Raw genomic sequence first — 12,619 nt, 5'->3', positions numbered from 1 at the left:
TCTCGTCTTGGAGTTTTGGTCTAGTGTAGTAGTGTGTCATTGGACGGTGTTCTGGTTGATTGCAAATCTGTTTTCATTTAGGAGCTATATATTTAACAGTAGTTTTTTGTCAGAGCAGGATCAACTAGTGCTTCATGTCTTTCATTCTGAATCTCTATATCTTTAGATTTAGTTTGACAAACTTGGGTTGTTGCCAACAGCAACTGATGAACTACTTTAGAGGTTGTTCTGAGTTATTGCAATGTCTCCAGAAGTTGCAAAGAGCTTTCCTTGCCCTGTTTGAAATCCCCAAATCCTAAAATTGTGGTCAATACAGTATTTGTAAAATTTTGTTAAAAAATCAAATATCAATTATTTAGAATAGTTATGCCTTATATGGGTTGAAAGGCAAACATATTACTTTGGGATGGAGGTATTATGTTCTTGGAATTTACAATATTTTATTTATTTGTCTATCCTCTTGGATTTTGAAATGCTTTATTGTTTGTCGATTTTCTTGGATTTTGAAATGCTTTTTTATTTGTCTATTTTCTTGGATTTTGAAATGCTGATATTTGATATGTCTTGACTTTTGTCTTTTGTCATAGTTAAAAAGAAAAAAGTTATATAATAAAGTAAATTATAAGTTTTTCTGTCATAGTATTAAGTTTAATTTGAAATTATTTTTCGGAGCTGTTTAATTAACTGTTTCTTTTCCTATGGGGAAATAATAAGTGGCGAGACACTGTAATACAAAACCGAAACTTCTGAATCAATTTTTGATTACTTAGATAAACTAAGCATTTGAATTCATGAAAATAAATTTCCTGCAGTGGCCTGTAATTTCACCTTGTTATCAATACATATGAGACACTAGTCATAATCGCCCAAATTACTGTACTCCTTGTGCAAAAATTATGATATCACGAGATTGTACAGCAAAAAATTCTTTTGATTCATCTTTATAAACTATAAGACTTTATTTCATAAGGTATTATAATCCGGTGAAATAAACTAAAATATGGATCCGTGAAATTGTAAATAAGGTTATAATTTCTTCCGACAAACATGGCCTCCGAGTCTATACAGAGAAAGAAAAAAAATCAAATGCATCTTGGTAATTTCTAGTCATGTTACTTTTTCTGGTAATGATTTCTTCATTTGCATTTTCAGCTTCATGCAGATTGCAGCGACTCCGGCTTGTGGTTTTTACAGGACTAGAAAACACTGCAAGAATAATGAAGTTATTTTCTATTGTGGCAGCAACCGCTATGGTTCTTAACTGCACAAATCACAAGTACATTTCAGGAACTTGAAGTTTTTGGCTTCTGATGATAACAAATGTAAGTACAGTAATTTAAATTCTACAGAAACATAGTTAATATAGAAAGATGCCACATAATTGAACAAAATCTCAAGCAAATCAATAGTGTTTTGTTCTGTTTCTTGCAAACACCCCACCTAGATGTTTCTCATCCGTTGAATATATGCTAATCTCAATTAACAACTTCAAGTGAACATGACTAACTTGCATGCATACAAACAGGTGCATGAACCATTGCCCATTTTCTATTTTTTCCGTGATCATTAGTTGTATTATTTAGTTATGACTTGAGCTCGCCAACACGTCTGTGTATTTTCTAGTCACTCTTAATGATGATAGTATACAATATTTTAGTTTTGGTTGTGCTGAGCTTTTATAAAGATCTGTCTATTTTATTATAGTTTGTACTTATTGTAACTTAAATAAAATAAAGTTAATCTAGGTGAGGTACTTTGTAGCAGAATTTACTCAACAGGGTTTTGTGAATTCGGATCCTGGAAGACACCCATTCCGCGTTCTTTTGATATGTTTCCCTCGTTTGCCTCCAGAGTTTACACTGTTCTTCCGGCCTTCAAAGAATTAAAACTTGTGATGTTGATTGTTGGTCAACAAGTAGAAAACATTGTAAGAATTTTTCATGGTAAACCATATGACCCATCATGATCATAATGTAAAAAACGAAATTATCAGTTATTTTTACAATACATGGCCTTTTAATATGGCAATTGTACTTCAGCTGAAAGGTCTAGTTCTGGCGTTGGCATATGTTTTACCTGTGGGAACCCAAAACAAACTATTATGTGACCCTTTCAATAGAACATCTTGTTAGTATTCTAATGAATGCTTTTTTTTTATCTTTGCTTTCCTTATCGTTGCTATTCTGTTTTCTTCTAATTGTTCTTTTGTTCAACCCTTTTGAGTTTATCTCAGCACTGAATGCAGTGTCAGCGAATCCACCAAAATGACCGGCGATTGATAAGCTTTCAGTCAAACTGCCATAGCAAACTCCACACTAGTAACAATCAAGCAAACTATTAGTATATTACAATTGCACGAATGGATGAATAATGACTTGAAAATCTTACTTTGCTGTTTTACTGCTACTGTCCGGGGATTACATATTCCTCAAGTGAAGCCATAACAGGATTTTAGACAACTTATCAATTTTTGGAAATGGCATCTCTTATTTGTTTACATACTTGAGCTGAAAGAGTTACTTCAAACGACAAACTTGGCCAGCTTTGAAGGGACTAAAGAATCCTATCAGTTCAATTTTTTTATCCTACATATAAAATGAAAACAAAAGAGGACTTTGTCTGCATGATATGTATATATGTACTAACTTCATACTTGCAATAATTTGTAAACAGAGACGACCCACGGTTAATCTGTTGCTTAATTTTTTTTCCTAAGATTCTTAAACAAAATAGGCTTTCCATTGTCCTGACAAGGGTGGTGGATACTTTATTATTGCAAACCGCCCGTGCTTTTTAGGCCAATGCACTCTTATTGCTGCTTCATAATCTCTTCCAATCATGTTTCTCCCCCTTAAACAGCATAACTTATTATTTTAGTTTCAGTGTGCTCTGGCAGGATCTTTCTTAGATTATTAGGTTTCTTAAGACAGTTTATATAGGGGTGCAACAAGACTTTCTTTCCGCACTGTGACTAGTACCGGTGTAAAGTGATTTTATTATTGTGTTCTGAAAGGTTTAAGTTCAAATGGGAAGACAACCTTGCTGTGATAAAGTTGGGTTGAAGAGAGGTCCATGGACTATTGAAGAAGACCGCAAGCTCATGAATTTTATCCTTGAAAATGGCATACAGTGTTGGAGAACAATCCCCAAGCTCGCAGGTTTCCAGTTTACACAGTCTCACTCCAGAAAAAAATGCAAATCACACACAGACACATGCATGTGAATTTTTTAGGATCTTGGATATTCTAATTATACTTGTTAATATGTTGTGTTTTGTGTGGTTCTGAAGGGCTGCTGAGATGCGGGAAAAGTTGCAGATTGAGATGGATCAATTATTTGAGGCCTGATCTTAAAAGGGGCATGCTATCTGAAACGGAAGAGAATCAAATTATACAACTCCATGCTCATTTTGGAAACAGGTCCTCGTCCCTACGTCTTTTAAGCATTTATTTGCCAGCCACTACATTGTTTTGAAGCTACAAAATCTAAACTACTTGGTGCTAAGTAGTTGTATGGAAGTAGTTCAGCTTTTGTGATTATTCATTACTCATGTGCGCGGATATAATTATTTTTGCAGGTGGGCTAAGATTGCCTCTCATTTTCCTGGCCGCACTGACAATGAAATCAAGAACCACTGGAACACCCGAATCAAGAAAAGGCTGAAGCTACTTGGAGTGGACCCTGTGACACACAGCCCCATTGAGCCTAAAGAAAAGTCAGAAATGATCACTGAGACAACACCAGACTCCACTTCACCTGTTCCTGAGACCAGGCCGGAAACTAGTGATATAACTGACAAAAAAAGTGAAATGAATGCGGGTTCAGATGAAACCATGAACCTATCAAGCAACTACGAAGGCCTTTTAGAGAATCTGGATGTCCTCTTATGGATGAACCAAGAAGCCAACACCTCTACTTCTTACAGCCCATCATTCTCTTTGGAAGAATCTCTGAGCAATCCATTGATGGGGGAATCTTCGTATATCCAAGAAGATACTATACAACAATGGGGACAATCTGTGGATTCCATGCTCTCATGGGATGATTTCAATCAACTTCAGGAAGAGCTTTACTATTTCGGATATAGATAACTAGGATGCGGGCACCTTTATCTTTATTTCATCTAATTTCAGTTATTATTGAGTAGTAATACCTACTACTTCATTACATTTGATTTGTGTAGCCATATACAAATACTCCGAGGCAAATCACTAGTCAACTTGATGCTCAACTTCTTTGAAATTGTTTACTTTATCAAACTTAGAAGATTGCTTTGACAATGCAGGCTTATATGCCTTACAAATTACTATCTGTTTTAATAATTCTCGGGTGAGAGTCGAACCCGAGTGTCCCGGGACAATAGAGGATAAATCCACCACTGGGCTATCCAATCGTGCTTCAGTACCACACCAGTGAGTTTTTCAGAGCCTGATCTCAGATAATATTTTGCATTTCAAATTAGAACAAGTACTGAAGTTCAAGTCAAATTCAAAAATCAAACTATCAAGTTACTATAGTTCTCATTAGCAGATTGGGCAGTTCAAGAACAAGGTGGTCCTTAACTAGAACACACATACAGTAAAATCATATGATAGTTTTTGATTTGGTAAGCTAGCTCAACTTAAAAAACTCAATCTTGCCGTACGATTTTTATCTTTGTGTTATTAAATACAAAATCCAGGAACTCGTCTCTCTTTGTTAATTAGCGTACTAACAACCTTAGGCCATTGATTAGAAATGTCACTCTTGTTTGTTTGCGCGACATGGTATTTTGGTTATCTCGAAAAAGATAACGAATCATTTGATCCATGTCGGTTTGTCCAAATACTGTAGGGAATCATTTACAAGCATCTCGTGGAGCATTCAAAGGGTTTTTCTTTACGGGGTATTCTTTTTTTCAAAAGATATGCACATATAATAAAATCATTTGTTCGTCAGAAAAATTGTATCAACATACAATAGCCGGTCCAAGAAATGTGGATGCGAAGAGTTAAAATTCTTGATTCTAAACGATTTATAATTGTACTTTAATTGATCATGAAAGTGGTTTTAGGGAACAATTGTACTCCCTCCGTCTCATTTAATTCTATACACTTTTTTTTTTTGGATGTCCCACTAAATTCTATACATTTCAAAACTTTCCTAAAATAGCAATATTTTATAATATAAAAACCCCACCTACCCACTACTTTCAACTACTTTTCCCAATCTATCAATTATATATTGATGGGTCCTACTACTTTACCCACTTTTCTTTCGCTTTTTCTTACTATACATTACTTTATACACTTTTCTTAATCTCCGTGTCCAATCCATATGTATATATTTCAGAGGGACGGAGGGAGTATGCGTTATAATCTACCTTGCGATAGGATATTATAAATATTAGAAGGATTGTTTTTAGCCAATAAGAGACACATATTAAACGTTATTGAAGAACTCTAATTCTTGTTTTTTTTCTCTCATATTCATTATATATCTTTTATTATTTTATTATTAGATTTAGTAGTTGATAATCACACATCACCAAATCCTTCTCCGCACTTTTGAATTATAAGAGATAAATAAAAGACTTGATATTGGTAGTGATATCAGTCATTTCCTGTGAACGAATAATTTTTGTATTTCGTAAATAATCGACGTATTATTAATTGATTTTAAAAGTGTTTAATGGCAGGAGAATAAATATTCCTAAATTTGGATTAAATGGAGTTTATTTGAACTTAATTATATAAAAATTTGGATTTTACGGATAGCCTGCCAAAAAAATATTGTTTAGGCCATAACTGGAATTCTAGAGTTCATCAGAATTGGACGTTTTTACAGTCCACGCGAAGACAATTGAATTATCTACAATTCTGAGATGGTCCAACATCAGAATTCCAAGTGGAACGGCCCTGAGACAGGCCTGAAAGTCAACCTACGAATTTTAGCATCAGAATTCAGCTCATTTTAGGATATTACTTTATTTTCTTGTAAATCATAAAAACTCTTATATATTAGGGTTTTTGATAGAGATTACTGGAGACAATTTTGTATTATATCAAAGAATAGAGAGATATTGTTGCTAGAGAGAAAAAGGAGAGCAACACCTATGAGAGAGATTGGAAGAAGGAGTGGAGAGATTTATCCGAATTTCAAGCAATTTTATCAAGTTGTATTCTTCGTACTTAAATTCTTATACTTATGGTTTGTGATATAAATATATCTGCCTCATCTTATCATGAGTAACTAATTCCTTAATCCAAGAGTTACATAGTATTTATTGACTCATAATGTTTGTTTAGTTGGATTGTGTTTGCTCTTGATTTGTTAATATGACATTGAGCGCTTTATACAATTAGAAAGAGTATAATTAACTTTTAATTGAATCGTTATAACAAATCGGGAGAGGAGTTATAATTCTAGTATATGATATGATGGACACAATTTGAGTAATAGATCGGAAGATTGATTTGAGAATTCTAAGAGTTAAAATTCTTGTTTTTTAACTGTTTACAATTGTACTTTTTTTTGGAAGAAATGCACTTGCTCGTAACGAGATACATCAATACTCCGATAAGTTTCTTTCATTCAAAAAATTTATTATCTAACCGAAAGACATGAAAAAATCTCTGAAAATTTAAACGATAAAACTTAATGTCCTAAAAGAAAACGTGCCAACTTGTAAGACTACTTTACCTGAAACAAATACGATCCATTAATAACAAGAAAAATAATAATAAATTTAATTATTAAAATCAATATGCAACTTGTACTTTGATTGACCATGAGAGTGACTTTAGGAGATAATTTTAGTTATTATAATCTACTTTGGGAGAGTATTTTATAAATGTCAGAAGGATTGTTTTAGCAAACAATGAATATATATTAGACATTCATGATAGCAAATTTGGTTTGCTATTTTACACTAATTAGCGATTTGACCTTATATTTTTTCTGGCTTGACTCGGCTTGTATTTATTCGCAAACAAGCTTGTATTTGACTCGTTAGTAAACGAGCACGAGCTCTATATTCGATTAAAAAGCTCGACTCGATCCATAAAAAAATAATTAAAATTCAATAATGTTCGGTCAAAACTCGGTGTAGGTCGGCCCAACCAGATAGTGCTGTTGAAATCCCAAGCCTTGTTGGTTTTTTAAACGCGATCAAGTTTGAGGCTTGGGAAACAGGCCCAAAAACCTGACTACATAATTACAGCCCTCCTGAAGAAATTGGAATTACAATCGAGAGCTGTTTGAACAAGTCAAGGAGAGAAGAGAAAGTATGTTGAAGTTTCAGAGAGCTATACATACATATATACATACACCCTCCAACTGCCCTCGCCTCACCAAGTTCTCTCTTCACCCTCCCAATTCTGTATGCTCTCCTCTTTCTCATTTTCAATTTTGTTTTCACGATTTATTTTTATTATACTCCATTTCTTTTTCTTGAGATCCTGTTGCGTTTAGCTATTTTTGCAATTTTGATGAGCACATATACTAATTTTGTGTTTTCTCACGTACCCATTTCATTTTTTTGTGTTCTGAACCTAGAATGATATTTAGAGGAGCAATTCATGACTTGAATCTGAAATTTCTAGTCTTTATTGATGTGTTACTTAATATGTTTATTTAAAGATTTATCTATTTGGTTAGTTTGTAATATTGAAGGAACTAGACTGGTGATTGTCTTATGCCAAAAGGAGTATCTTGATTATGTAGGACATATAGTTTCTTGTTGATATACAGTCTCCTTTTTTCTTCGAAATATTGTGAGTTTTGTGGTTCCAAGAGAAACTGCAATAGTAATGTGGATGTTTAGGAAATATAATAAGTATGTCGTGTGTTCAGTTTGTGGCAACAATAAACAAGCAAGAGAGGGAGTTACGAAGTAAAATTTCTAATCAAAACCGAGCATAATTATAGACACTAGTCTATCAGTTCAAGCTCATGCTTAATACTAAGTTTAAACTATAACTTGTTATTCACAAAAAGAAAATTCAAAAAATATAAAGCTTGAGTATCTTTTTATGCACCTTAAATTATGTTAAAAAGGTCAAATTGATAGACAAGATAAGTCTGGAGTATCACGTAGTGCAGAGATAAATACCACTCGCATATTAATGCTATCATTTATATAGTTATAAGTTTCTTCCTGTTAGAATTCGTAGTTATTTCCCTAATTACCCCACAATTGCTGTGGACACAGTTCAAGAATTCTAATCTTAGCCATAAGTTTTGTCAACGGTGGCTCGTATTAAAATAAAGAACATTTCTGTTATAAATTTGCTCATGAGAGAGATGAATACTAGTGGAAGGAACTATTGTTACCCACTTTCCAAGTTCAACCTGTCCTAACAAGGAAGGTCTTCTTCACAAAAACATGTGTCTAATATGGTTCAAAGAAGCGTTGATTTAATATCTTTATTTTCGAGGAGTTTTTATTAATTACATCCAGCGTTGTAAAAAGCGCGACTGGGACTTAAACAGTGAAGGCACATAACAAGGATTAATCATATTAATGGGAGATTAATAGGATGATTAATTGGATTATTAGAGATTTAATCAGTTCAACGAGCTACGGAACAATGACTAATCGCTGATTAATCGGGATTAAGTCTCATCTAAGCGCCAGTTGTTGCACATTGACATATACCAGTACACTCCATTTGTCATGTTTCTTAGTTCATGTATAATCTTTACTTTCTCTCTGCTGGATTTGTCTTCTTTGAGAGGTCGCTACCAGGATAGATTGGACCTTTTATAGAAATATGATAGTGGAGGTCTTTGGACTTGGTCAGGTTAAAAACTACTACATAAATCATTTCAACAAGTAAAGAGGGTGTTACCTGTTTGCAAGTGAGAAGCGTGAAAGACATGTTATGTTTTGAATTCCATTAGTTTGATCTCTAGATTAATGACCAGGGATGTAGTTTGCAATATCTGCAGTAGCCACTTAGTTCCTACTAGAGGTTTGTTTGTCTCAGCTAGAACAGTGGTTTCATGCTCGTAGTCTCGTACAACTCTGGAACTATACATTCTCTAGTTTGATGATTGTTGCAATTTAAATCTTGATGTTCAATTAGTTTTAGCATCAAACATAATTAGCTCTTATTAACCTTGGTTGTAATTTTGAGATTCATCTGTCGAATTGTAGTTTTTATTCCTAGGTAGAAGTGGAATATGCCAATGGTAGCGTGTACAAATTGTCATCCGAATTCTTAAGAATATATAGCCCAGCTGCTGATAGCAAGATCAGATCAGTTGGAGGTGAAAAGGTAATTGATTCTGTACACAGATCGTGTGAGCAAGCATAATAAAGTTCTCCACATCTATAATTGGATTTCTTAGCTATTCTCTATTAGATTTTCTTTTCTATAAAACTTATTTGAGTAATTTATTATTGTAACTGTTTCGAAATGTGGAAACCTGTCTGGTCGAGTGCATAAGCGGCAAGCGTGCTTTTTGTACTTTAATGTGTTAATGTAAATAATATTGCTAGGAAAATTTAACATTATATATAATTATATATGATATATGCTGGAGAAGAGTCAAGACTATCTGTAATGTTTACATAAAAAAAGAGAAATGTAAAAACAGAGTACAAGGGCAGTGTGAGAACACCAGCTCAACTCCAAGGGTATAAAGGATATTTTACATGATTACGATGAGGGTCAAGATAAAAGAACTAAGTGAGGCTTATTTGGGAGTATGAGATATTTTGTAAGAGTTTTCTACTACTTAGAAACCTCCAAAATTGCGAGGGATTGTAATCATAGTTATGTAACTTTGCTTGAGTGATATCGTTAAGTTCATATATTATTTTTGCTGAAATTATCCTGTGGTTTAGCCGAGTTGTAGCAATATTATTATCTGAATACCAATAATTATTTTCTCTAGTGAGATATGACTTCAAGTATTTCTCAAGGGGGTGTTTACTGAGTTATGCCAATCCTGATTCAGGTGATATATGGGCGTCGCCATGTGGGCATCATGTCTGGAGAACCCGTAGGAAACTACGGGGTAAGGTACTCTAGGAGACTTCCGCACTGACAAGTAATAATAAAAGGGAAATGAAAGTCATGGTTTCATTGATCCAGTGATGATGTTTACTTTGGTGGCTGTTGTAGGTTGCTTTTTGACGATCTCCATAAAACTGGGATATACACTTGGGAGTATCTGTATTATATTGGAAGCAACAAGTTTACACTGATGAGAAATTATATCAAAACATTGCAGAAGCATGGACTGAGCCGAGATCCACCTAGAAGAAGTTAGTGATCAGATTATAGCTCATAAGCCATCTACATTTTACGACGAACAACTCATGATATTTCTATTATAAGCTCTGAACTTGATGTTGAAGCAACAATCTTTTAAGATGACAGTTTTAAAATTGGAGATTTGCTTTTAGTAGTACTGGTCGAAAGTAACATGTACATGTACGAAAGGAAAGCAGGAGAGTGAGTGTTGGAGACATGATTGCATATTTGCATGTGTGTTTGTGTGTGTTTAACTTTAGCTGTCCAAGCAGTTAAAAAGGATTGTGGTGTTGGTAGCAAGTGAAGTTGCTACCACCAGTGGTTCAGTCTGTTGGGAGGTGACCATGTCATTGTGTGAAGTTGGCACAACTGGGAGACTTTTACAAATTTACAAGATTTTCATTACAATAATTTTTTTTATTTATAGAATGATACTAATATGGTAACGGATCAGAGATTAGCTATGTCAGTAATGTATGCGATCATCAATGTCTTTGAAAACTCGAATCGGATTTGATCGGTGAAAATATGATTAATTAACTGGATAATAGAAGATTTGAGCAGTTGAGCAAGTTACTGAACAATGATTAATGAGAATTAATTAAATAATTAGAGATTTAAGCAACAATTTTCAGAACAAAGATCAAGGGGATTGAACAGAGAAAATTTATCAGATATCATAAACCCATAACTAATATCTAGAATATCATAGTTAAGAAAAATAACTTCAAATATCATTTATTAACGCTGAATAATTTAACAATTTAACGTTTCAAAATTTGGACAAAACTTATTTGAAATTTTTTATAAAACATAAGATGATATTTCCCGTTTTGAAAATAAAACACTATATGATTTAGCGTTTGAGGTTTAAAAACGTTACATCATGTAACATTAAAAAGGACGTTTAGGATTTTAAAACGTTATATCATATAACATTAAGAAGGATTAAAAGATAAACATAAGACAAATTCAGCAAAAAAACTATACAACTATCATGTTTTTTTCAATTTAACCATAATAGTATATTTATTGCAGGATAATGCAAGTAACTTTAAAATATTATATTCAGAAAACCCACTCTCACTAATCCATAACCACGGTTAAGTTAAAATTGAGATATCACATATATTGTCAAGTTATTAATTATTAAATTAATTAGTATACGAATTTTATTAATTTTTTACCATCCAATTAAAAGGTCAATGTCCTAATTCATATTTTACACAAATATAGAGCGAATCATAATTTATGTATGAAGGTAGAGGACAATGTATCGATAATTTTTCATGTGATTTAAATAATTGTATCGAATTTATAAATTTATTTAAACTCTTGATCGCTCTATGAATTGGTGTTACTAATTTTGTCGACATATTACTGCAACATGGATATGATAAATGTGTTTTGTTCGGGTACAACCTACACAAGCACATATAATATATATGGTGTTTTGAGATTTCTACATGATTTTTAATAAATATTATATATTTTTTATGCATTTTGTTAGTAATTGTTTCGACAATAAAACTTTATTGAACTAGTATTCATCTAAAAAAACAAACAATTCAAATACTATGATTTTCGATAATAAATATAATTCTTCAACAATATTAGTATATATATATATATATATATATATATATATATATATATATATATATATATATATATAATATATATATACACATATACTCCCTCCGTCCCCTTTTACTTGTCCCTTTTGAAAAAATAACGCATCTTAAGAAAATGTTAGGTGGATATCTTGTTTTCATACATATCCCTAATAAATGTAATGAATTAGATAGAGTTGTGTATATATATATCCTAGTCAAACATTGGAAGTTGTTACATTTTGAAAAAACATACAAAAAGTTGTTTTGAAAAGAGAAGTGGACAAGTAATTTGGGACAAATTTTTTTTTCAAAAGGGACATGTAAAAAGGGACGGAGGGAGTATAATTTTTAAAATAAGTGTAAATTCTTACCGATCAAAAAAATGTAAACTAAACTAAATTAATTATTTAGATGACAATAATTTAAAATTACGTTATGACGAACCCTAATAATTTTGTTTGTTTGTTTGGTCTGTATATAATGAATTATGTAATATTTAAACTAAAATTATAAAAAAAATGATATTTTAGTAATGTTGTATAGGATATCCATTTAACCATGGTTAAAATTGGGTTCTCTCAAATATGCTTTCTATTAGTTAGTTGCATTTTCCTGCAACAAAATTAGTGTTATGGTTAAAATGAAAAAATCATAAAAGTTTAATAGTTTTTTCGGTAATTAAGTCTTAAGAAAAATAACTTCAAATATCATTTATTAACGCTGAATAATTTAACAATTTAACGTTTCAAAATTTGGACA

General features: G+C 32.4%; 2 protein-coding genes across 3 annotated transcripts; both read left to right on the top strand.

Annotated features, from left to right (window-relative positions):
* Positions 1-2,655: 2,655 nt before the first annotated feature.
* Positions 2,656-4,231, top strand: LOC108213903 (myb-related protein 315). The gene is made up of 3 exons (XM_017385686.2): positions 2,656-3,158; positions 3,290-3,419; positions 3,578-4,231. Exons 1-3 carry the CDS (start codon positions 3,026-3,028, stop codon positions 4,089-4,091), a joined length of 777 nt encoding a protein of 258 aa, XP_017241175.1. The 5' UTR covers positions 2,656-3,025; the 3' UTR covers positions 4,092-4,231.
* Positions 4,232-7,168: 2,937 nt separating this feature from the next.
* On the top strand, positions 7,169-10,655 carry LOC108211118 (uncharacterized). 2 transcript variants are annotated; one of them, XM_017382629.2, is made up of 4 exons: positions 7,169-7,360; positions 9,153-9,260; positions 9,946-10,005; positions 10,113-10,655. In XM_017382629.2, exons 1-4 carry the CDS (start codon positions 7,268-7,270, stop codon positions 10,122-10,124), a joined length of 273 nt encoding a protein of 90 aa, XP_017238118.1. In that variant the 5' UTR covers positions 7,169-7,267; the 3' UTR covers positions 10,125-10,655. The 2 variants fall into 2 exon arrangements, with proteins under 2 accessions (XP_017238118.1, XP_017238117.1); XM_017382628.2 differs by having other exon boundaries at positions 7,177-7,360; positions 9,946-10,010; positions 10,113-10,415.
* The last annotated feature ends 1,964 nt before the right edge of the window (positions 10,656-12,619 follow it).

The sequence above is a fragment of the Daucus carota genome, chromosome 3 (genome assembly GCF_001625215.2).
Source record: "Daucus carota subsp. sativus chromosome 3, DH1 v3.0, whole genome shotgun sequence".
NCBI classification, from domain to species: domain Eukaryota; kingdom Viridiplantae; phylum Streptophyta; class Magnoliopsida; order Apiales; family Apiaceae; genus Daucus; species Daucus carota.
This window is presented reverse-complemented; position numbering and strand designations above follow the sequence as displayed.

Excerpts from the sequence above, each read along its gene's own strand:
- LOC108211118 (XM_017382628.2), top strand. The coding sequence starts at position 7,268 with ATGTTGAAGTTTCAGAGAGCTATACATACATATATACATACACCCTCC. Across the intron at positions 7,361-9,152 it reads CTCTTCACCCTCCCAATTCT|GTAGAAGTGGAATATGCCAA; the intron begins GTATGCTCTCCT and ends TTTTATTCCTAG. Across the intron at positions 10,011-10,112 it reads GTAGGAAACTACGGGGTAAG|GTTGCTTTTTGACGATCTCC; the intron begins GTACTCTAGGAG and ends TGGCTGTTGTAG.
- LOC108213903 (XM_017385686.2), top strand. The coding sequence starts at position 3,026 with ATGGGAAGACAACCTTGCTGTGATAAAGTTGGGTTGAAGAGAGGTCCA. Across the intron at positions 3,159-3,289 it reads AACAATCCCCAAGCTCGCAG|GGCTGCTGAGATGCGGGAAA; the intron begins GTTTCCAGTTTA and ends GTGGTTCTGAAG. Across the intron at positions 3,420-3,577 it reads CATGCTCATTTTGGAAACAG|GTGGGCTAAGATTGCCTCTC; the intron begins GTCCTCGTCCCT and ends TTATTTTTGCAG.